This window comes from Acanthaster planci, linkage group LG07 (assembly GCF_054643075.1).
Source record: "Acanthaster planci isolate LZ-2023a linkage group LG07, COTS_SCS, whole genome shotgun sequence".
Classification (NCBI taxonomy): Eukaryota; Metazoa; Echinodermata; class Asteroidea; order Valvatida; family Acanthasteridae; genus Acanthaster; species Acanthaster planci.
Window position 1 is genome coordinate 3266878 of NC_141783.1, and position 26430 is coordinate 3293307.

At 38.8% G+C, this 26430-nt stretch overlaps 1 protein-coding gene and 1 long non-coding RNA gene across 4 annotated transcripts; both read left to right on the plus strand.

Annotated features, from left to right (window-relative positions):
* Window positions 1–2035: 2035 nt before the first annotated feature.
* LOC110990243 (uncharacterized) lies at window positions 2036–24848 on the plus strand. Of its 2 annotated transcripts, none has more exons than XM_087139169.1 (5): window positions 2036–2500; window positions 20800–20984; window positions 21704–22065; window positions 22435–22757; window positions 23002–24848. In XM_087139169.1, the coding sequence occupies exons 2-4, from the start codon at window positions 20879–20881 to the stop codon at window positions 22552–22554; spliced, it is 588 nt and encodes a 195-aa protein (XP_086995295.1). In that variant the 5' UTR covers window positions 2036–2500; window positions 20800–20878; the 3' UTR covers window positions 22555–22757; window positions 23002–24848. The 2 variants fall into 2 exon arrangements, with proteins under 2 accessions (XP_086995295.1, XP_086995296.1); XM_087139170.1 differs by having other exon boundaries at window positions 21704–22043.
* Window positions 17675–20147, plus strand: LOC110989610 (uncharacterized). 2 transcript variants are annotated; one of them, XR_002599657.2, is made up of 3 exons: window positions 17675–18235; window positions 18669–18855; window positions 18950–20146. It is a non-coding gene; the product is annotated as an uncharacterized LOC110989610 (long non-coding RNA). The 2 variants fall into 2 exon arrangements; XR_015425956.1 differs by having other exon boundaries at window positions 17675–18855; window positions 18950–20147.
* Window positions 24849–26430: the final 1582 nt, after the last annotated feature.

Below are 26430 nucleotides of genomic sequence, written 5' to 3' on the forward strand. Positions count from 1 at the left end.
CTGCGACATAATTGTCTTGATAGTCCTTGTATCCGCCCGAAAAAAATCATTTTACATCATCATCACCCTCATCGCCCTCCTAATCATCATCATCATGTACCATACTCTGCTAAAGCCTTGGCGACCAGTTTCCTCCATTTCGACCTATTTACTGTTTAGTCTCTAACAGCACCCCCAAAACAAAGATTTGAGAAAACGTCTCATATAATAGGTTCTGAAGCCCGAACTCGAGAGGGCTCGTGCAGTTTTTCTGTTAAAACTGAAATTGAAGTCTTGGTTTGTATTATGAATTCGATGAGTTCAGTTTGAAATCTGATGTCTGGAAATTTTGCCGTCATTCAGCCAGCTGATGCACATCCACTAGTCAATGGAGGCAGGATTGCGTGGATTGTGGATCACTATCACTACATTATTTCATATAGATGCGATCGCCATTTCTCAGTGGAGTAAAATTGATTTCGTATTAAACCAAGCAAAACAGAAACAGAAGCTTTGAGTTGACAGATTCACTCTGAAACCGTTTTATATAAATAATTTTAAATTGAAACAACGAGCGAAAGATGGATTTTACCTGGGTGTAAGAGGATTCTGACTCAAGAGGGGATTCTGCTTACTGTGCTATTCCAGAATACCTGCACTGTTCCATAATAATTTGAAACATAATTCATTTTGCTATTTGAGTAAGGCTTATAAACAACATTGTTTAAAAAGGATTTTATATTTGAACAATCTTATTTTACATTTGAATTTGAAACAGTGTTATTATTGTACCTGTTGAAACAGCATCGGTTGAGTTATTTTTGAAAGCCTAACATCTCCGCGACGCTGCTTTCCACACCAAGAATTTTTTTACTAAACTTCCAAACTAAACAATAGCCTTTGGGTAGACAATGACTAGACCCCGATCCAATTTAGAATTTAATGCTGAGCTTCTAAAACCTGAGAGGAATGATATATTTTGGACGTTGTTTGTATGTCCAGTTTGGATCTGATAAATCCGCCTGCAGTTGCAGAGCCTGCTGAAATAAATATGATTGCAAGTTCTTAGCAGACTGTGGAGTCAGGATGCTACAATGATACTTGTCATGCTTGTCACCTGTGTGACCAAGGATTAATTCCCAGAGGACAGTGTGTGGATTGTGTATTCAATCCTTACCCGATTTTTGGGGTTTACTAATATAATTTGTCCAGGAGTTTCCTCTCCCTGAAGCTGAATATATCCTGATTTTCCTACACTTATTTACTTATATTTGTGAGCTATGTTGCCTTAGACTTTAAGGAATCAGTTTCCCGACAACAAAGAGAATATAATAAAAGAAATTATATTGTTTTACCATTTTAACGTTTTGGCAACCCCTCGATCTGCCCTAATTCAATAGACCTGTCATTTATTTTTCCTCCTAAATCAAAGTGCATTTAGTACATGACTATAGATCTTAAGGTGTAAAAGTGTAGCTGCAATTACTTTTCTGAGGCACGATTTTATACAATTTTACACTCTTATTCAACAAATAAAAGTATTTCAAATTCCTGTTTGGTCAAACACGTTGAATAGTGCACCTATTGAAAATCCATGATTCTCTAGACACCTGAGGGCGCTGTTTCCCCCACGAGTTTTTTGTTAACCCGCTTGATTTTCTTCGCGTTCGATTTTGAATTTGCGCTCTCCTCCTTTGTCTCTAAAACCAATTCCCTTTTGTCCAGCTATTATACAGAGAAGTCTTTTAGATCATGGAGGAACGAATACGTTTGGTTACGACCATTTGCAGGTAGAATATGTGGCGAACTTTCTGTTGCATTATTCATAACACGCTTAGAAGGGGTGTAACTTCTGTGGAGGGAACACCCACACCAAGCAGGAAATATTGCATTATTCATAAACATGGTGGTAGGGGAGCGGCCCTGGAAGAAACCAGATAGTGCTGTGCACACGCAGCCATAAACGTACTGTACTGTACATGTACAGCACATGTACATGTACATTGTACAGCACATGTACAATACACGTACTGCACTGTACATGTGTACAAGAATACGGAACTACGGTGAGCCCTTGGTCCGGTCAGCATGATATCGCACGTCAGGACCTTTTGTGAAAGTCATATTTTTGCGTACAGTATGTAGGCTAACCTTCATGACCTTGGTCCCCAGAAAAACACAATACGGGGGATCTGGTCGAGAGAGCGTGATCATCGTACGTCTGATTTTCTTACCTCCACGCTAGGCAGTTACCTGATTTCGTTATAGGCATAACTGGGATATAATTATTCGGCTTGATCTGATTTTATCTTTTCCTACCTCTATGGTTGTACTGATAATGCAAGACTTGAAATGGAGGGACGACGAACCCAAATTTGACATGATTGATTTCCGGATTTTCCGCGGAATGTCGGAGTGTGTATATGTAGGCACTTTGTACTGTGCACTTCAGTAGTGCCTAGTGGCTACATTCCTTCCTAAATCTACATGTACACGGCCAGCTGCAGTCTTTGCTGACATTGTAAGTACAGCTATTAATTGTGCACTTTCTTCTGTCGCAAATTTAATACTTCGTTGACGTACGGATTTACACATATCAACCAAAAACCTGCCTGTCTGGCAACACATGCTTACTCTATGACCTGCATCAGAAATTCAAGTCCTTAAAACTGGTTTTGATTAAGAATGATTAAGAATTGTTATTATGAAACTCTAAGTTTTTTAATGTTTAAAGCTTTTAGGCAGATAATAACAGTGTTGTAGTCAAGACCATCCACAAGACCAATCACAAACCACACAAGACCATGAACAAGACCAGTCACAAGTAACCGGGTGAACAACGACAAAAGAATACTTTTGTTGCAATTCATCTGAATAGCTTGTGACTTGAATTTTGAGTGTTAGTCCTGTGGGGTCTTACGATTATTATTATCTTTATTTTACCAGGGATACCCATTCACATTTCTGTGGTCTTCCATGGGGCCCTGGGGAATTAAAATAGATAATAAAAACTAAAGTTAAAGCTTATAACAAAGTTAGTAAAATAATTAAAATTACAAAACGAATGTAATAAGATAAAATAAATCAAAAACATAAAACATACATAAAATATACCCAATTATAGAATGGCAACACAAGCAAGGACACAAAACACGTAACAGTAAATAATCTAACTGTATATGTTAAAATATATCTAGAGAAAACACGGTTATAAAGTACATAGAAGAATCCAAAAAAGATATACCAAACTAGTAAAAATAATATGTGATAAAACAACTTCGTGGTTGGACAGAAAACAGTACAACATGATACCGATAAAATTATAAAATTAGAATGTGTGAGTGTGGGAACTAGAATGACGTCAAGAGATAAAAAATTAAATCTCAGAAGCTAAAAGATTTGTTTTCAAAAGTGTTTTAAAATATGAAAGCGATGGCGCCGAACGAATTTCAGTACTCAGTGTGTTCCATATCCGGGTACAATTAATGATTGGACTTTGTTTGTAGCACTCCGTTTTATATTTTGGAATAATTAAGTTATTGGCTCCTCTTGTACCATACTGATGTACGTCTGATGCCTTTATTACGTTGCTGGCTAAGTACGTCGGAGCTAAATCATGGGTACACTTGTACATAAAAACAGCCTTTAGATAGTAAAAACGATCGTGTAGTGGCAGCCATCCTAGTTCCTTAAAAAGTTCACGAGATGGAATATCAAAACCCTTAGACAAGATTAGACGGGCGGCATACTTTTGTAATTTGATTAATTTATCATTGTGCATTTGATACTTATCCGACCATATTTGTGAACAATAGTTGAAGTGGGGTAAAATGAAAGCATTATACATTGTTTTTAGCACAGCAGATGTAACGTATGGTTTAGCACGTCTCAAAATAGCAAGTTTCTTCTGCACCATATTGATAACATAATTTACATGATCAGTCCATTTTAACTCTTCATCGATTATTACTCCAAGGCATTTCGTACTCTTGACACGTTTAATTACACTCTGATTAACAGCCACTGCTACTTCACTCGTATTCTTCAGCCTAGCTTTTGCCCCTATGATCATGAAATTTGTTTTATTAAAGTTAAGTACCAGTCTATTAGTCTCCAGCCATCTGCTTATTTGGTCTATTGCAATACATAATTTATCAGCAACCTCATTTGCAGTTTTTCCACAGACAGTAACAGTGGTGTCATCGGCAAACATGTCCACTGTACCATCAGTCACTGCAGACGGCATGGAATTCACATATAGAGAGAATAATAGCGGACCTAGAATTGAGCCCTGTGGCACACCGCTGACAACCTTTAATCGATCTAAGAAGACCTTTTTAAAACACACTCTTTGAGTCCGGTTTGACAAATAGCTAGAAAACCAATTCAGTGTACGACTTTTGCAACCAAGACTTTTCAATTTAAAAAGAAGAATGTTATGATCGATTGTATCAAATGCCTTCCTAAGATCAATAAAAGCCACTCCGTTAAGTTGGCCATTTTCAATATTACAGCTCCACTGGTTGACCAATTTAGCTAGAATGGTTGTTGTTGAGTGTAACGGTCGAAAGGCGGATTGATTAGTGTGCAAAAGCTCATTGTCAGTAATATAAGCATATAGTTGATCGTACACAGATTTTTCAAAAATTTTGCTGATAATTGGAAGGATAGAAATTGGTCGGTAATTGCCTACGTCAGCTTTATCACCGGTTTTGTATACCGGGATGACCTTTGCACTCTTCATAATCTGAGGTACCGAACCGCATTGTAAAGACCGGTTCACCAGTTTAGTTAGTGACTCGAGAATTGCAGGCATAGCAACTTTAAGTATGTGACAACTGATATCGTCGTCTCCACTAGCCTTATTGATATTCATATGATTTATAATCTCTGCAATATAGGTTTCCGGCACAGTTTCCAATTCAAAGGCATTATGAATGTTACTCTCATGTGGTGAACTCATATTGCTATACTCTGGTAGTTTCTCGGTCACTTTTTTGCGCAGTTAATAAAATAATCATTAAAAACGTTAGCAATATCATCAGGCTTATCACAATTTTGGCCTTGGTGGTTAACTGAGTGTGGCAAAGTGGGTTTTCCCTTGGAGATTACCTCATTAATGCAGTTCCATATTTTCTTGCTATTTCCTCTGTTGTCACAAAGAATACCACGATAATAAGCTGACTTTTGTTTGCGTATTGAGCGAGTGACTCTGTTTCTCAATGAGCGATATGCACTCCATAACTCAGTATCATTTGATTTAACAGCAGCTTTGTGCATTTTATCACGCTCTTTCATTAAATGCACGATATCACGTGATATCCAAGGACAGACTATTTTCCTAAGATTCTTCTGTCGTACAGGAATATGGAAATCGACAACTTTCATAAACATGCAACCCATTTTTCACAAGCCAAATCAATGTCATCAATTGTATCAAGAATTGCCCATTGTTGACAGGATAAATCATAGATAAAATTCCGTGTGTTTAACTCACGCAAGGGCCTGTATGATATACGATTATGGCCATTCTGGGCTTGATATTGACGCCTGGCATTCCTGATGGTGTAAGTAAGGAAATGATCACTGATGCCCGTACAAACAACCCCACTGTCGTTATGTGCATCTGGATTATTCACAAAGATTAAATCAATAGTAGTTTTGCTTTGTCTAGTTACCCTAGTTGGATACTGGATTAACTGTGTTAGCCCGTACATCTCAGTATAAAACTTCAAATTATCCGCATTACTGTTTGACACACCATCGGTAAAATCACAATTAAAATCACCCAGTAAAATAATTTCATTATTAGTCATTGCAGCTGTGGATAGATCATTATCAAGTTTCTCAAAGAAAAGACGACTAGAATTCGGCGGTCTATAAACAGATCCAATTAGAATCGGAGCACAATCGCCATACTTTACTTCGAGCCAAATATTTTCTAGATGCTCGGACTCGATATCAGATCTTCTTTTAAAAGTGAGATGATTAGAAATGTAAACTGCAACACCACCGCCGTGTCTAGTTCTGTCCTTTCTTACAACGGTAAACTCATCAATCAATATAACATCAGATACTGTTGAATCGCATAGTGTTTCGTTTAGACAGATGACATCAAATGGCTTCAGTTTTAATAAGTGCCTAAGTTCATCTATTTTACTAACGACACTGTGGATATTAAGATGGGCAACCTTTATGCCTCTACCGTTAAGTTTAGGAATGGACCCATTGTGCAAATGAGGGCCATTCATGGTGCAACCCGAATTGGTTGTTTCTGAGTCCTGACGGGCAGTTTCTGGTCTGGTTCGTCCTCTGCTGATATTTGAACCATTCGGTCGCTTGTGACGGCAGTGGTTTGCGTGGTCTTTGGAGGTAGAGGCGATTGTCCTGTGTTGTCTTCGTTGCGGTTGGAGCATTTGGCGATCTCATCCACGTTTTCCACGCTCGTTCTGGAAAATTCTGGCCCTGGTGAACTCTAACAGCTTCTGCATATGTTGAACCAGGGGCGACTCTTGGTATCTTACGGTCGTTTTGCTTTGCCAACTCTGTTGGCTTTCTCGATCTCGGGTACAGATAACTCAACAAATTCGTAGCCAGGGCGGCCTGACCAGATCTGTTGAGGTGAATACCATCAGCGCATAAGTGGCGGTGGGTAGTATTGGCATTGTCAATGAATCCCTAGCCCCGCTGGTGAGCAGATTCCTTTAAGTAACTATTGGTCAAATTTACTCTATTTGATTCTGAAGCAGACTCGCCGTATCGGTGGATAACACCAGATAGAGCAATCCGCTGACACTTGAAGGTCGGCACTTCGGGAGGCGACTGGATTGCCTCTACCAGCGAGACGACTTTATCCCGTATGTCCTCAGCGTTGTCTTTGACGTTGTTTGTACCGACGTGTAGGATTATCTCGGATGGTTTGTGCCTTCTCACGTTGGTAATGGCATGAGGATAGATATCATCCACTTTGGCACCAGGTTGGGGTGAGCATTGAACCTGCTTGGAGCGAGAGAGTTTATGACCATTTATGTGTTTGATCATAGAGTCACCGATTACCAAAACGTCAGGCTGGGGTTTAAATGACGGTTTACGAGTGCGTTGTAGACGATGTTTTTCTCGATACTGGCTAAGTTGGAGTTAGAACGATGGCTGTTTAGGCTGATTCTGCGAGTTCTGATGGTCTTGTGTTGCGTGTATGGCATCGTAGTAGGTGTCAATAAGTCGCTCCATGTCTTGTACGGAGTTATCATTGGTGTCGGCTTCGCTGCATTCTGACAATACTGAAAAGCGGTTCGTAGTTGGCACCGGATCTGGACAACGGCTGAGCTGTGAAGATGCACCTGTGTCACTATTGACAGCGTCGTTGTCCTTGTCAGTGCTCATCAGCATATCAATAGCCGTTTGGAGACCACGGCGTTCATCATTTAGATCTTGTAGTTGTTTTTTGTAGGGCTTTTCCAAATTTACTTTATCAAGAAGCGCCGACATTTGAGAGGAAAACTTGGTATCCAGTGATTTTACATCTTGCTGTAACTGATTAACCGCCGATAGAATCTTCTCCAATAAGGCGTGATTTACATGTATATCATTTTGTGTAGGTTCAGTTGCATTATTGCTTATTCCAGTACAAGTTGTAGCTGTCATAGCGTCATCATTTTGGGATACAGATTTTAGAGTTGATTTAGCCTTGGCGTTACCACTGCTACTCAAACAAGCTTTGGGAAAGTTTGTTCGGTGATCAAACACAAAGAGACACAGATCTCGTATATCATCAGCTACTGCCTCAGCTGATCTGCGCATCTTTAGCATACCTGTGGCAGCTGCATCGCCATCTTGGATCTGGTCGCTGAGAACACACTTTTCTTTGGCAGATTCAAAGACAGCTTTTCTGGTACTCAGTAGATCCTCTAAGCAAAATTCGTTGAGCAGCAATGACTGTATTTGATCAGTTGGTGACTGTTTGAGTTTTAACAGTACATTCTTCATATTACTACCAATATTTGGTACAAAACTGGGAGCGACGTCGCACACACGTCCGTTCGCCATCATCTGACATAACATCACCATCATAACCATCATTACGATGGTCTCAGCTACAACATGGATAAATAAGGAAATAATATCACTCGGCAAATTTACCTGTTAAGTATAAGTCAGCTGAAAACCAGTCCATATACATATATAGTTCAAATAAATCCTTTACTCAGATGTCTGTTTTCAGAAGGACCATAAATTTGCCTAGCTCAACTGAGAACTTATTGTTGCAGTCCCAGCTGAGAGCAGAAACTCTGATCGCCTCGCCCATCCATACCCTCATCCGTTGTTCTTTAATTCGGATAGTCTGTCTTATTAAAGAATGACTCAACATAAAATTCACTTCAAGGCCAGTGTGAAAGCTTGAAGAACTTTATGAGTTACATTTACAGTTCCACATGTTTCCCCATCCATGGCTAGTTTATTTGGATGTGCTGTTGATTTACTAAAGAGTCATTCCATCAAAACTTAACTTCAAGTCCAGTGTGAAAGGCTGGAAAACTTTATCTGTTACACCTAAAGTTCCACATGTACATGAGACCACACAAGGTGCAACATGCCCGGTCTTCGAGAACTGGGGCCGCTTTTTCTAAAGGCACCTCTGTAACTTATGAAAATGGTCCACCATCTACAACCTACAAGTCCAAAGGACTGGCCCAAAAACTTTGTTGTCATTAAAGTAAGCATCTAACTCATCACATATCTGTGTTGGTTGCAAATATGGGGGTGTACCCCTAAATGGATTAAGAAATTAATTAAACACTCAGATCTGTCATCATCAACACTCTAACAGGACTATCTCCTTCACAAGGGGTGACACTATGTACATATGCATTATCTAAAAGGTTGGAAATTTGCATGTATCCAGGATCGTTTTTACGTGCTGCACGTTTTTAGTGCATGCTGAGTTTTCTTTTTCCCTTAAGGCTAGATACAGGTGCTTTTTTGCATTTCTTGACACTTGATGAGATTTGTGTTGTCTTTGCTGCTGCCATTGCTGTCACTGTCCTGTGCTCTGAACCTGTACCCTTGGCTCCTTTTCTCTGTTTTGCTTTTTTCTCCATGAAGCTGTTTGCATGTGGTAGCAAAGGCTATGATCCACAGGGCTCTTTTGTATGTCTGGTCACTTATGCAAGTGGAGTGGTGTTGTTCCTTTCGCTTTCAGATCATACTTGACAGTCTGATAAGCATGATATGTTGACACATTCAAGCAATTGGTTTTTGCATTTGCCAAGTGGTTCATCACACTGAAGGACTGCTCAACTTTAGGGGCTGTGAAAGTGCACACTTGACGACCAAGGCAGGGATATTTCTTTGTTGCCAGTACTTCACCACACCATTTATCCAGTTCTGTTGTATGTCCATGAAATTTCCACAGGTGGCAGGGTTTTATCCAGCTGCAGTCTTGATACTTCTTGCTCATACTGATCTCTGTCACTATCATTATGAAACACAGATGCTAAGTGCAAAGGAAGTCTCTTCAGCACTGAGTATGTGACAGAAGATCCCATAGCTTTAGGATATAGTGCAGAAAGGCTACGCAGGAGGCAATTACTAATGGGCATCTTTTTCAGCAGATGTTTTCCTGTTGTTACACATGCTTCTTTCACTTTCAGGATGAACTCATTTCCAAGAGATTTTGGCAGGTGATCAATGCATTTTCTCGCACTCCGACCAATGTAGAACTCTGACAGTGGACGAAGACATTCCAACAGCTTCACTGTCTGCAACTCCTAATGGGGATGCATCTTTAATCGTCTCATGGCAACAGAAACCTGACAGAAATGTTCTGACAAGACTGGTGATTTCAGCATGGATTCTGTGTATCATGGGGCTGGACTGCTGGAACAGCAATACACAAGACTTGAACACTGGCAAGACATCACTGTACAGGTAGAGGGAGGCCATTGTTTGATTGTGTTTATGGAACAGCATTTTCATGATTCTGGTCTTCCTTTCTTTTCCTGCTGCTGTTGGAGTCTTGAACTTTGCCTTGCACAATGTTCTGATTTCTTTCAGCCTAGATTTGGTTGATTCAGGCAGATGGGATGTCTTGATGAAGTCCTTGTACAGCTCTTGCTCATCCTTAGGCACATATGCAAAATACATGCATAAAATGGCTGGAAACATAAGAACAATATCACTAGATGTATCAAGGACAGACAGCCAGTTGTGTGGTACTCGTTCCTTTGGAGTATGGAATGTGATGCCAAAGATACTACATAATTCCTGAAGTAAAGCCTTCAAATCTGGAGACCACTTCAGGTCCCTATGCAGATCATTACATAGATGTTCAACTCTGTGCTCAAAGTGAGAACAAAACAATTTGACGCAGTTGTGGATATGGTGACACAAGTCCCCATCCATGTGAAGTAGGTGTGGTACTTTTCTTTGGAGCAGCAGAGTTTCGAAGCCAGATGTTTTGCCCCTCATGTATGCAGCTGAATCTGAAAGGACTGATACAAGGTTGGTGTATAGAATGTTGTTTTCTTCAAAAATGTCACAAACTGCTTAATACACAACTTCAGAACTTATTGCCAGCAGCAGCACAAAAGCCAACGGGTAAACAAAAGTGCGCTTCTCCTCCTATGAAAAGTAAGATACCAGGATACTTAGAATCTTCTGATTATTTCTTGCTGTGCACTCATCAGTGTTCATTGAGAATGAAACTTGTTGAAGAGTGCTGACGAGTCGTTTGTGCAGAACTTCAGACAGCCCATTGCTCAGCTTGTACTCGGCACAGGTTCTGCCCATTGAAATACTCTCCAATGCTTTGTGATCCTTCGACATTTCCTTGGCATACTCAATTGACTGAGGAGAGAGTGACAATGGAAGGGAGTGCTCTGCAATGAATGACAAAGTTCTTGCCTCTGCATATGACATTTGGTCGCCAAAGCTTATCATTGCACCAAATGCAGTCTGCTGTGTCTGCAATAAAAATGCACAGACATTCCATGCAAAAATGTATTTCAAAAAACTGGTTTGAATTCTGTGTAAATTGTTAAGAACTTGTGCCTTAACAAAGGTTGAAAAAAATTCATATATATATTCTATGCTGCCTCAAGGCATACAACATCTATGGTTACACTCAACATTTCATGCGGAGGCTTGAAAGAGCCAACACATCCACAGCGCATTGCACGGTGTCGGTTTTATAATGCATGGGTCTGCGTGCATGAACACAACGTGCACCTTCATCGTGTAGTCAGCTATAAAAACCAAAAAGTTCTATCTTGATCATCGCTGGTCGATCACAGTCATGAGTTGCAGCCTACATGTAGGCCAGCCTGCTGTTTTTTACTCAAAAAGAGCATGACGAAAGCTTTCTGCCCGATCAGAAGTATGCAGCGTTATGGTCAAGACCATGGTGACGGTAGTCAGTAGGCTTACCTGGCAAACAAAGCTTTCTGACATAAGTAGAAAAGAAATCACCATTGTTATCTTTTTCCTTGAGCCATCTCCACTGATATTTGTCCTTGACATCTCTTTCAATATCATGGAGATCCTCATTTCTGTTGACAATTAGATGCTGCATTTTGTCGGCCCTCGAACATAAAGTCTATCCCTGTGTTGATCATCCAACGTACATCATTGTATACGCTCATGCATCACACATGTTTGCATGTGCATGCATCAAGCTGTCTATGACAAGCAATTTACATGTGTTGAAGGTCAATATTTAAACGTATTTTCAGTCACTGAAGACACCACTCAACACTGTCCTTTGTATTTCGCACCACAATATGACTGACGTAAGTACTCTACTGATGACTGGTGTACAAGACTAAATACCCAATCGCATGGCGCAGGATATGTGCGCATCATAGATTTGCATCCAGTCTTTTCTTCTTTATTTAATTTTGTCAATGTTGAAAACATTGAAGGGGGAAATGTAAAAAAAAAACGGATTTGGGGAGAAAAATACCAAATGTTGGATTTCCGATTAAAATCGGAAAAGTGGCATCTCTGTAGTATTAAGAAGTTAAAGCCAGGCCTTCTATAAAACCTCTTTACACAGACAACTGGAAACAGAAGTGGCAGTGGAAAGCTGTATGCAGTGCAGTATTACACAAAATATGATTCACGTGAACCAGTAACCTACCTATGTAATCAAATATTGTAAGGTACTGACAGGTCAGCATTGAGCTGACTCAGTGCGGTTTCTCTTGAAAAATTGCTCAGGTTTCTGAACAGTGGATAACCCCATACCAAAGGGGTTGTTGATCTGCTTTAAGTTTAAACAGTCCAAAAGGAAACTGCAGTGATGAATGTTTTTTACTGTGCAGAATTCAATTACTACCTGTCAGTATAAATGGACCCTTAATGAGAAAGAATGTTGGTATCTGAACTGTAAATGTGTTGTAAGGTAAATGATTACTTGAAGTTGTTGCATCTTGTGATGGAATTCCAACAGCACAGCTATCCATGACTGTAGTATGGGTTCTATGCACACTCCTTACCAATGTCATCGACTTTCATGTCTGGTGCACATGTAACAATCCTAGAGGTTCACAAAATGACTTGTATGTACATGTATTTCACATCATACATGTGTGCTCAGCACATATTCACAAGTTCCCTATTTGTGTTCATGCACACGGCCTGTATAGAATGTCTATATGCCACACAATGGTGTCTAATAATACTTCAAAAAGACATGACCAAGGGAACACCTGTGGTTAAAGGTCCCCCAAAGATCAGCATTTTAAGCCACATCCAAATAGCTTGGCTACAGTTGACAATAGTACATGCACCTATGCAACCTGCCAGTTAGTGGCTAAATCCATTTCCCATAGACACATACATTACTGTCAGCCACAGCCAAGCAATCAGATACATCACACTGGTCTTTGTATTATCCACTCAGTAGGTGGGGGTATCATCAGGTACCACCTGACTCATTGTTGCCTTCTTCCAGATGTTTAAACCTTCATAAAAAGTCACTACAAAGTTCAGGACAATCAAGTTGGGTTGTCCTACTGTGAAGTGACAGAGTGATAGTGATAAAGAAAAAAGCCAGGAAAGAAAGGTGATGCTTCCCAACTCTGAGGACAAAGTGAAAATGACAGAAAGTAAGACAAGGAAATGGAAGCAAAGAGCCCAGAGAATGAGGAGTAAGAATCAGGTGTCTAACTTTGTTGTTGGTAGTACCTGCATCTATTTGGCTCATCTGAGAGTGAGTGAGATTTCCTTAATGAGGCAATGGCAGTGAAAAGGTCAGAGACAGAATACAATCTATTGGTCAACAGATATGAGGGGAGTGATTGGAAAGTTGAAAACAAAATAAGTGTGAACAAGAATCATCACAGCAGCATTGCTGAGCCTCCATCCCAATGCTCAGTTTAAATGATGCTGGATGGAGGGAAAGGAGATTGTACTGTGCTTTAACAATGACCCAGAAGCTGACAGGCAACCCAGCTACATCCCTCTCCAAATGATAAAGGAACAAAAGAGTAAGTTACGCATATGCACGATGAATGACACTGATACATGAATACCATGTCCTTGATAATCTTTTGTGGGGCAAGAAAGTGGAATGGGCTTAGAAAGATCAACAAGACATTCGAATCAATTCATGCAGAAAGGGGTCCAAAAGCAATGAGTTGTAGGTGGCAATTCATAGTGGACTTGACGTGCATGTAGCATGTAAGTTGAAATAAATGTTGAATAAAGTAAACAGAAGATACCCTGCAACCATGGCAATGGATGGTGATGAATGATATTGGGAGGGGAAATCAACACTTCTGCTTTCGGCAACAAATATACATGGAACAGTAAGTTCTAAACTGGGGCAGTGTCTTTGGAGCTGTTGAACACAATAAGCATTTGCAATCAAGTTACTGGCAAAAATGATCTAAAATGAAATGTACACTGTACTTTGACTGGTTACCAGCTGATATTTGACACATTAATTTGCTAAGCAACTGCTATTTCCTGCTTAGGAGCTCCATGACACTGGACTCAAATGTTATCAAGCAAGTCTTTCACTATGATTACTCTTCTTACTTGTCACATGATTTGTAATGATTTGTTTTTGTTCTTGGGGCCTATTTATTTCACACTGATTCAAATCTTGATCAGTGAACCAACACTGGTTTTCTTTATCCATTAGATGGATTGTGGTGTCAGTGAATCAACGTCACATCAATGGTCCGGATCTTGATCAGTGATCCCAACGCTGGTTTGCTTCATCCATTAGGTGGATTGTGGTGTCAGTGAACTAACGTGAGATCACTGATCCAGATCATGATCAGTGATCCCAACGTTGGTTTGATTCATCCATTAGGTGGATTTTGGTGTCAGTGAACCTACATGTACGTCAGATCAATGATCCAGATCTTGATCAGTGATCCCAACACAAAATTTCAGAGAAAGTTTTGTCAGTCAAGGATTGCACTATAAGTGCAGCCACGAATCAAGCATTAGTCCTCTCCGTTTTCCTTATTAGTGTACAGGTCCCTAGCCAGGGAAGAGAAGGGCTGGGCAGGGCCCTTGGCAGAAACTTTGTTGGTCATTCTGAACATTCTGAAGACAGTGGATACTGCTTTGAAATTCAATACTGTCACTATCGTGTATTTTCTGGTCACTCTGAGGCGAACGCGAAGGAATTTTTTCCAGTTTCCCTAGTAAATATTGACTACCATTGACTGGATTGTTTGGAATACACATCACTATAAACTGGTCATCTTATCCTTATGACGGCTAGAATGTCCATCAATGTACTGCTGGATCCATGCTTCAACCACCTGGAGATATATTAGGATATCCAGTTGAGGTCTTGTATGATCTCAGCACTCATAAACTCATTCCACTCAAATGTGCACCCAAAAAACAGTCATCTGCAAGACATTCCGCGTGCCATTTAACAGCCACACTTGTATCGACTGTAGCCTCATCAGCAACTTGGTTACTACGACAGGGTTGTTCACTGGGATCACTGATGAAGGCCATTCAACTTGTCCTCTGCATATCCCTGTCAACAGAGTGCCACAGTTTTGTATTTGAGTGATAAAAATATGGGAAACATCTTCACCGTCAGCCAGGCTTTGGAACCCCACTGACACCCTGATGTTAGGCCATTCCAAGGTTCAGATGCATTCCCATATTACCTTCATTAACAATGAAGTCCTGTCTGAAATGAGATCAATTGAAGTGTTAAATTATTATACACATCAGTTTTGTTAAGAAATATAAAATAAATATACCTAACAAATACTTCCATCTCATACATTTACAAACTACATGTGTTAACACCACATGTGTGAACGTACAAATGTGCTGTACTTATGATTGTATTATCTTGGAGGAAACAATGAATTCTTATAAGCACTGCATAAAACCATTTTCAGGTGCAGCAAGCAATTGAAATTGGAGATTGATCTTTTTCTAGTATGACATCATCTGGCTTGGTTTTGCTGCTATACATGAACAGGGAGCACACTGAAGTCTGTGAAAAGACAGTGGATGGTGCTGTGACATCATTAGCAGAGCTTCAGTTTGGGGACACAATTATCTGGGCCTCAGCCACAGTACCAAGCCGTAGCCCTAATATTACTCAAGTATGTTGGTAAATGTACATAGCCATAAACTCATAGCCATAGCCCCAGCATTACTCAAGTATGAAGCCTAAGGTCCACAGGCACAAACCCAATATTTCTTACTTGGCTGTCTTCTCTGTGGATGTCTTTGTATGCAAGATGCTACAGCCAACATTTGGAACATGTCATTGCTTTCTCCAAAGTCTACATATACACTCTCCATGAACATCTGCAGTATTCAGAGCTAAGACACAGTAACTTTTTTTAATATGTCAGTATTGCATAAAGCCCACTGTTGCACAACAGTGGAACAGGGTATATGTACACGTTATGGGCTACAGGTCCCAGCTTCCCTTTTTGTCATCATCAAATGAATAAATCAAAAATTGACATAGTTAAGCTAAATTACACGACAAACCCAAGGACAGATCAGGAACAAACGTTTTCTTTGGAGGGGCCAGATTTCTTTGTGAGGTCACAAAACACAGGAATTCCTGTATGTTAATCACCTTTTATGGACTCCTTAAAAGGGAGTAAATTGTGAGGCTTTGTTCCTAGGCATTCGTAAGATAAAATGAGAGGGTCCCAAAGACTTGGCTCTATCTCATTTTTGGAAACGTCAGAATATTTCGCCTCCTTCAGGATTGCTATGCTCCCCATTGGCCCCTCCCATTCCCAAGATCTGCCCTGATATAATTAAAATGATATAATCTGCCCACATATAATTAAAATTATATGTGATAAATGCATCCATTACCAAGACCTGACTGGCATGCATTATATAGAACTGACTCATTTGTAACTCTAGTCACTACTACTCACTATATCAAATGTAATAATGTTTTAGGTAGGTTTAAAAGCAGAAATGTTGAGGCCTTCCCCAAGACCATCTTAAGCCATAGTGATGACAGGATGCTACGGGCAGGGATACTGCAGGGCTCCTTGGGGTACAGCCAGGGCAGCAGTTTAATTTTTTGTCCAGAGACTTCCTTGAAACTTCATTTATTGCAAAAAATAAAGAATACCTCATTGTAGTAGTCAAAGAGTTGATTGCATTGATTGCCCATAAGACAGCTCTTGTACACGTAGTACTTTGAAACATCGATTTTTTGCATTTGTTTGCATGCATGCTGGTAAATACCACAAGCACATTGTCAGACAGTGCAAGAATACATGTAGGTAAATGCATACTGGAATGGCATACTGGTATGTGCGATGTATCACCAACCACTGGTGCATGTTTGAATGAGTAGGAGGGAGGGGTCAGTGGAGTAGAACTAGTGACTGAGAATCTCTTCAAGCACAAGCGAAGAGAAGGTAGGGGAAGCCATCTGAGTAAGACATAACAAGTCTTATGGGATAAGTCAACAATAAGCTGTCAGTGGGCTGATGGTGTTTTGAGGTGTGCAAGTAATATTGACAGTGTAAAATGGTTTACAAAAGACTGGAAGCTAGGGAAAGAAAGGCAGGTTAGTGTTGAGATTTTGAAAAATGTTCTGGATTTCAACAGAGCAGGAGGAAAACATGGTTACATTTACACATGGTACTGAGACCAAAATTTGTTTATAAGAAAATTTCAGAACAAGTGGTGGATGAAAATCTCATTAGCTTACTCAGTTGAGTTTATGAAAAATAATGGAAGGAAATTTGGCTGCAGAAGTCGAAGTTCAGAGGAAGGAAGGGTACATTTTTAACGGAGGTGCCTTTCCAGGGTGTCAACAGAGTTGTTGGCTTCCATCTGACAATGGACGTCATCAATATAAAAGTTAACTCCATAACAGAACTCTGCAGAGACTTTCCAGGCTTCCAGTTGACCGTGCTTGACTTGCCAAAGGTAAATGAAAGATGTTAATATACTAATACAGTATATTTCAATAGAGTTAACATATGGTAAGAACTCCGAAATTGCATTTGTGTACACATGCAACCTTCTCTTCTTGAACGAAGTGCAGAGATACTGGAAAGATAAAAGTTAATGTCCAAAATGAGATTACTGCCTCTATGGTCTTCCAAATGTCACCTTCAGCTAGTTTTTATGTATTTTATGTCAGACAAAACTATGAGTCAAAGCAGTGAAAAATACCCTGCAAGGAGGCATTAAATATTCAATAACTGAAATCTTCTGAAATCCTTCAAATCCATTTATGCCCTCTGGTTTCAATTATATGCTTGACATGTGAAAAACAAAAATCCACAGTTACAAGTGTGTGGATAATATAAGTAAAGGCATCTCTTGAAAACACCACAACCACTCAGGCTGGCGCAAATTACATGATTATTTACGTAAATACAGGATGATCGTTAGACAGGCAGTAGGTCTTTTTTGTTTCTGTTACCCTGTATTATCACAGCAACTAATCAGGATATAAGAAAAAGCCACCTTTATTGAAGAAGGGGTCAACTAGCTCATCCGAAGTAAACTCTTATTGAGACCGTGCAACTTGAAAATTCAAATATTGTTTTAACTACATGTACAACGTCTTCACAGAGCTGGGACGAAGTTTCTCAGAATGCTCTCTGAGCAACTTTAATTGATCTCAGCACAAAAATGAAGTTGACTACCTTTACAGTCGCAGTACTGTGCCAAGTAGCACAGCAGGAAAATGTGAAGGAACACCTGATCAAGGCTGATCAGTTCCAGGAAGTGGAAAGCTGTTACTACCAAGTGGCCGACACCAAACCAGGTATTATGCGGTTTAAAGGTTTAATATTAGTTTTAAAGATGCAAGGTAAGGAAACCGTTCCTTCTCCATTTATGGTTTGAAAAATGTCAAAAATGGTCTTCCACAAGTACCCTTTTCACCGATTTCAGAAACACTCATATATTACTGACATGCCAATGACCCCCAAACATCTTTACATCATTGCATCTTTACACACAGGTCTTACATTAGATTCATACTCAAAATGCAGTGTTTTTGCATGAGTCGTGTGCACTACATCGATTGTTCCATCCATCTAGTACATGTACATGATTTCTTCTGTTTTCGTAAAATAAATCATAAGTCAGTCTTGTGCAGTTTGTAGGTTCAGACAGAAATCTTGCAAACTGAGATTGGTGTTTTCAGAATTGGCACAGTTGGTTGTAAAAGAAAATTGCCTCTTCTTTTCCTCTAGTTGATTTTGAACAAAAAGATGGGTGTCATGACAGACACAATGCAACCTGATTCTTGTGGGAACACCTACAAAGCCGAGGATGGGGCCAAGATCGACCCTGGTCAGAAACCTATGGCTTCATACCAGGAGCTCATTCGAACATACTCTGCCCAGCAGCAGTGGGTCCTGAGTGCATGCAGTTGCACAGGTATAAGATCATTTTATTTTCACTGGCGTTCTTGTTGAATTTTTTTTATCAGCGATATGTATGTAAATATGTTTATCTTTGTAATTTCAATTAGGTATTGGCATACTGGCCTGCATAACAGAGTCCAGAAGACTCAGTTGACAGAAGGGCTGACACACAGGCAAACCTACAGACAAGGTACAACGCACTGGGTGTGCTGTCCAAGCTGAAGAAGACATCGAAGGCAATTCAACAGCCAAAACCTCCCCTTCAGTGTCGGAATCAGAAGATGTTTGGAGTTTTGATGATTCAGTCACAGATGACGAACCTCTGAGTCTATCAAATTAGTTGATGTTGTCATATTTTTAGATTTCAACCACCCCTGTAATTTTTGTATTACTTAATTTAAAACACCTTGAGTAACACTATTATAACAGATTACATCTTTATGCTCTCTCCAAGTAAAGTTGTGGAAAGGTCATCTGAATTGGTAAACTGAATGGTATTACAAATATGGAATGAAGTGATTGGCTTGACCTTTTCAAAGCTACTAAATATTAATAACCTTTCTTCTTATGCACATATTCCTCCCCAAACGACATACACTTTGTGCATGATTTGTTTTTAGAACAAACGTTAACCAAGTAATGCCCATTGAAGGAGATGAACCAATGAAGATTGATGCTACGGTGATGTGATCAAACTGCAACTGAACGATATTTATTTGCCAATTCTTTTTAAAATGTAAATGCTTTGTTATCCTAGGTTATACATGAAAATTGAGATGATGTAATGATGACCCCAGCACTATTTTTTAACATTTGACTCATTTGACTTCTGATATTTTTAAGTACTCTCCCTATTCTTACCATATGACCTCAGAGAGACAAAGGACATTTTCACATCATGTGGAAAGTCTGTAAAGTTTTGATAGTATTATCACAGTATTGTTATCCGATGAGAGAGATTATTCAAGTCTTGAAACTATTTCTTGTTTCCAATCTTAGCAGTTACTTTCCTGTAGTATTTGTTGGCACTTTTACCAAGTCAAAGTTGTGTTGATCTTTTCAAAACATCCATTGAAAAGACCTTATGATGATGTCATCCAGTAAATTAAGATGGATTTTTAAACAATCGGTGAACTGCTTTTTCACTGCAGAGAATCCAACACACCAATGTTCATGTAATTAATAAATTTGTATGCTGTGTTGATAGATTAAATACAATATATTTTTCTGGTTTTGTTGTGGCTGGTTGGTTGTTTTGGAAAAGTGGAAGAGGGTAGTTTCTGTCATTTAAATTAAATTTCTTGTACATGTTCTGTTGATACCTATTTTAGAATTTATTCAAGAGGCAAGATTTTTGAAGCTTCAAACTTTGGAACTTTACCTTTTGCTTTCTTCAAATCAAGATATACCTACAGGAATGCTTTGATTTGTATTTTGATATACAAATTTACAACAATATCTAAAAAGCGTTTTTGAGACCATGCAAGTTATTTTACCTTGTGTCAAATTAAAGCAGTAATTATGAACTCTTGTTTGGGACATTATTTTATCCTTCAAATCTCTCTTAATATTTCTGCCGACACCAAATTACCAGTAGGGAGAAATGGCCTCGCCTCCTTTTCTAAAGTTCTGAAAAATATGTAAACATCATCATTAACGATGAATAATCCACCTCGATTCTGAAGTGGTATCCACTCATTACTGTACTCTAAAAATGTTTCTTCAGAGTTAGTTGTGCAAGAATGCCAACTGGCAAGGAACTTACAAAAATTGCAGCTGTATGCAGCTTCATGATTTAAAATTGATCTTAGTGCCTTGTAAAATCGACCACAGGTATGCTGTGTTAACACATTCATGGAAATTTGTGCTATGTATTAAAAAAGAACCGATGGACATAAATGTCTTGTGAAAACTCATCCCTTTTTCAACAAACATTCACTTATTTGGACTTCTCTAGGTATCACGATGGCACACAGAAGCCCCAAAAGGCCTTTGCCTATTTACCACTCATTCCCCGATTGCAACGATGATTCAAGATGCCGGTAATTGCCAGAAGTCTTCAGCAGCACGAGTTGGTAGAGGAACAAAATCCTGTGAATGATATTCACATGTCACCTGCTCGGAAACTCATGTATGATAAAGGTAATGCCATTTCTGTGAAAGTTTTGTGTTTGTTCTAAAATTGTTACGTCTTATAGAGTTTTTAACTAGTCTCAACACTTAACTTTGTAAAACCACCTTAAAACCAGCCAATCTCGATGCTGACTTTTTCATCCTGTATCACTACACACACAAATGTACAGAAAATGGTCTGCATTGTGTGCTTAAGCAATAATCTTATTATAATCTTATTATAAGCCGCAGTACTCAATTATTGAGTCAGACTCAAGCTATTCATGTACATTTCTCATATTTCTTCTTAAAGAACCCTTTCTTATCAATTTTTATTTCATAAGAATTTTATGTTCACCTATGTTGCCTTTGGTTATTAAAAGTGAGATTTTTCACTGGCGCTTTTGAAGATTGTTGCACTTCAAACAGAAAATACACCATGAGGTTTTTTTAATTCCATGTTTGTGTCGTGTTTGAAATATTGGCTACATACACGCAATGCCATTTGGAGAGAACGCCTGTAGGCTATTACAAAAAAAGAGAGGAGATATTTCTGCAATTGTATTCTAAATTTCCAATTTTTCTAATTCCAATTATTTCTGAATGTTGTCAGTTTTGGACAATTGCTTCTTTACACATTGATATTTATCTCTTTGTTGTGCCAACCAGTAAAATTTCTTATCTTTGATTTTTTTATTTTTAAATCATACTTTACATCTGACAATGGGCTGATTTTAATGCCTTTTCAGGTAGACACATCTCAGAGTTTCAAAAGCGTTTAGTCAACAGGGGTGATTCAGGTGGAAGATGTTGGCGATTTTTACCATATATTACCTTCCCATATTCTTTGAACTGCCCACCTCATGCATTGACATCGGTGGGACAGCAGTTAGACTTTGGCAGACAGGTGTTAGAACTTTGGCACAAAGCCTCCCATGGTCCAACAACCCGTAAACGGAAAAAGGCAAAGTCAGCAGCAACAAAGCTGGAGAAGGCAACAGAAAAGAAGGGAGTGGAAAAATCGGCTCGACTGCCATATTTCATCAACGTTGATATACTCGTCGAGCTCATGCACACAGTTCAAGTGAGGTATACTAATCATGTATTTCATGTGAGTGTGAAATTTTTTGATAAGCTAAAAACGACCTTGATTTGCGTAAAACATTGTTTTATTGAGCCTAAGTTTTGTTAACCAGCCACTTATTCTAAAGCAGTGATGTAAATACACTTTTGTTGCATAATGAATAAACTGATAAAAAGGTTATGACAGAGTTTAGGAACGTTATACTGTAAGGAATTAATTGTTACATTAAATATGCTCCTATTTTAGATGGTATCAATTAAATACAAAAAAGAGAAATATGTGTTTTATATTTGATTAAGAGTTAGATACATATAAGCATGAGGGTAACAAAACAAATGTGAAATCAAGTCTTTTTTGTCAAGGGTAATACACATGACCAATTTAATGTATGAACAGGTGGTCATGAAGAAGATTATTGGGCTTCTGACTGGAAGAGATGACAATGAAAAGCTCCATAATGCTGAGGCTGCCCTTGGGAGACAAATAAACCTGCGAGCTGTGCATTATGGACATTGACAAGAGAAAAAAGCAGCAGCAGATGAGAGGCTGCTTTCAATACGGCCACCATGTGGACTAGACTGGACCCTGAAGAAACTCTTTACACGGACCAGCCTACTGTGCATGAACTGCAGTGATTGGAAAAAGGTACCAGTACACGTCTAGAAGGAGCTTTGTGAGGTCTTGGGCATGGTTGAACAAGACTTCCCTTAGGAATTCAGGTGAGTTTGTGATTGTCTTGCATGTTCACAAAACGTTTTTGGTAATATTCTGAAATGACAGAGCTTGACAATGAATAGACGTAACATTCATGTACCTGATAATATTTTTGGCACTGCAGAGACCTTTACAATACTGAAGAACATAAGGGTAGGTGTTTCAAGGGTATTGTAAGCACAAGGGAAGTATTACCATACAAAATACCATTTTGGAATACTGATCTTTTCTTTTTTTTTAACTGTTCAGACACTGTGTATGCACATTCTGCACCAAGCCTCCTCAGCACTGCAAAAGTACGATCCAGCAACATTCCAGTGGATGTTTGGATTCGAGCAGTTTCTGTCTTTCCTGAGCGGTAGAATACTCAACAGGAAAGAGTCAGAAGCAACTGCAATCGAAGCATACAGAATAAGACCACAATTTCGTTTTAACAGATTGCATATCAGCAGTATGAATTACTACCCTCCTAACTTGCAGTTAATCGGCAAAGTTATTTCCACTCATTCATGGAGTTATATAGACGATGGATGGTTCATTCACGACACTAAAATTTGTCATACTCAACTCACAAACTAATTTCTGCAACAGATAAGATATTGTCAGCAAGAAGAAAAAAAATACATAAATGGTTCTGTGGAGGGATGGCTCTGACTCTTTTCATGACAACATTGTTGAAAGGAAACAGAATGAGTTTTTATAGAATAAATCTAGATTTACATGTATGTTCAAAGGGGTCACTTTTTAGTTTCTATCCATCATGGATTTCAAGTTCTCTTTGCAAACACTCAATAATCTGTTCTTCCTTCAGTATCAAAACTAATTGAGTGGATTTATTAAAAATTTGTGATGTTTATGCAAGCTTTCTTTCATACAAAATTGGAGCAGAAATGGCAAATCGATAAGTGTTGTATTCCAGTGCTCCTCTAGCATTGATTACAATGCAAATAGTCTCCTTTTGTTTGATGTGCTTGTTCATATCAGGTGTATTTACAGTATTGGGAGGGCTAATGATTTCTGCTGTTCTCTTTACAGATCTATGAGTTCAGTCAATTTATGGCCATGTCCGGTTTGCTTCCTGAACGCAGTGTACATATATGTACAAAAAAACTCAATCACTGTGATTCCTGCAAACGAGTCTCCTGACAACCAACTTGGAAACAAGGACCAATGTCTAAAAATGGAAAGTTTTACACTTTTCCTTGCATAATGAAAGATCAATCGTAAACAAATGTAACACTGATGAAGTCTCTAAATGTCTCAGACCTTATTAGGAAATGATGTGCAATCAAGGTAATACTACTTACTCAGCAAGAGTATTTTGCTCTTTTAAATTTGAAAGCCAAATACATGTACACTACAACCCAATCAATAAGAGCAATTCAATTGCAATTTTCCCTGGTTTGTTGTACAGTAGGTATGTCAGGGAGTAATTGTCTTATAGAGTTTAGCAACAAACTGCATTTGAACAGATGGCCACCAGTGGCCGAGGGTTTAAAGGGAAACACTGTGGTGATGTGAGTCAGTTCTAGCCAGCTCACCACACTGGGTAGTTTTCTTCTATTACATGTATGTACATGTAAAAGGACTGAACAACCGATAATTTGTTCTAAATCAATTGATAGATCATGACAACATGAAAGACCAGAGAAGGGTGGTTCAGAGGCAAAGGGAAACAGTGTTAGAGGAGAATAAGGCTGCTCTCCTCTCACTTGGTATTTCAGGTACCAATGTAGAGAAGGTTTTCACCGCCCAGAAGGACTACCCATGTACTCTGAAGTACTCGTGCTTGGAAAAAAAAAATACTAGTAAGAGTACTGTCTCTTCCATCATCACTGGCTTTTTTCAGGCAGGCCGTGAGTCAAGTAATCATGGCGGTGCACAGTACATTTTCTTTTGGGCAGGTTCTCTACTTCCTCCAGTGCAAGGACACACTGAAGGAGTTCGGCAAGATATCCTGGTGGATGCATGCAGTTATTGATACAGAGAGTGGCTTATGGAAAATGAAGGAGCCTCAGGAGCATCTGTCCATAGATGTCGTTCCAGTTGCACTGCTCTCTCCACCTTTAACAACAGCCATCATACCAAACGCCTGTTCATGAGGAAAAATGCACACAGCAATTCATTGATAACAAATATAATGTAGTTTTTAAAAAATAAATGGATGATCTCAACTGCTGGTACTTATATGGCTTTTACGTTTTTAATAATATCAAAGGAGTCCTTTTCGATTTGCGGAATAATTACGACGGATTTTGTCATTTCCTCATATTAATTGTACCAGAGTGACAGGGACCAATCAAACACTTCAGAAAGCGAGGATAGCAGTAACAGTGCGGATACAGTGTAACATTGTCACCAAAGAGTGGCCACTACTAAAACAAAGGCTTATGTGAAAGTCAAAGCTGTGCTAGAATAGTCACGACCTTGCAGCTGCGATTTCTTACATGTTGAGTCACCTCTTTCATTACTAATGACAGAGGGTACTTTTATAAATAGTGATGAGCCTGAAATGTTACATCCAAGAAAGTACAGTGGTTAATGTGACTGGGTGCTGAAATCTTTGTGCAGACTACTGAGTGATACTACCAGGAAATGTATAAGGTTTTTAGAAAATTTTTCACATAAAGCAACCCATAAAAGGGATTACAATCAACTGGAAGACTTTTTGTCTAGTTGTACATGTCCTCTTGTTGCCAAACAAAAGCATAAATTGATTTCCTATCAACTGCAAACTTTTTCTTTCCCTTCAATACCATGCAGAAGTGCCCTGTTCAAAAGAAAGCATACTGTCTTGATGACCAGGAGGATGAGTCATGTGTCAGTGGATGGAACTTGACTTTCTACAGTAATGTAAATTGACTATCTACTCTAGAGACTTGACTGAGTTAGTTACATAAATATCAAAATTAAAAAACCTGCCTTGGTTTTTGCCCCACTACATGCGGTATCTATTCTGTCTATATTCAGTCAAGTTCTTCAGAGATTTACAGAAGTCAGAACACTTCAAAGATGACTCTAGCTCTACATAAAAGGTTGCATTTGAGATGAGCCTTTGTCACCAATTGTCCAATATTTGGACAAGATTTTCAAACACACTAATTTCTTAAAAGGCACAATTTCTTGTACTTTTCACTACTAATGTTCTGGATCAAGCTGATCAATATTTTGGAATAATACTAAGTTCCTATTTCGTTTTTATCTCAAGTCAAGAATAACAATTGTTTATGAGGTCAAAGCAGTGCTTTGAAGGTGAATCATATACATTCAGAGAGACAGTTGTTTAAGTTATTATGGATAAAACATTGGAAATGTTTGTTTATTTTATCATTGTAATTAAGTGCTTCTTTTGCATTCTGTGATTTAAAAGTACTTATTCCGGCATGAATACTACTCCATGATGTTTATTATGAGGTACAATAAATACACATAACTCAAGGTCATATAAAATCAATGTCAATTAATCTTCAATGTGTGTATGTATGTATTTTTGTAGGCCTACTCTGTTCAATGTAAACAGTTTTGCTATTTGAGATTATTCCTTTTGGAAAAATTTGACTCAATTAAAGTAAGAAAATCCAATTGGCAAAATTCAAATTGGCATAATCCAATTGGCAAAATCCCAATTGGCAAAATTCCAATTGGTTCCAATTGGAAATTTAAATTGGTTATTTTGGT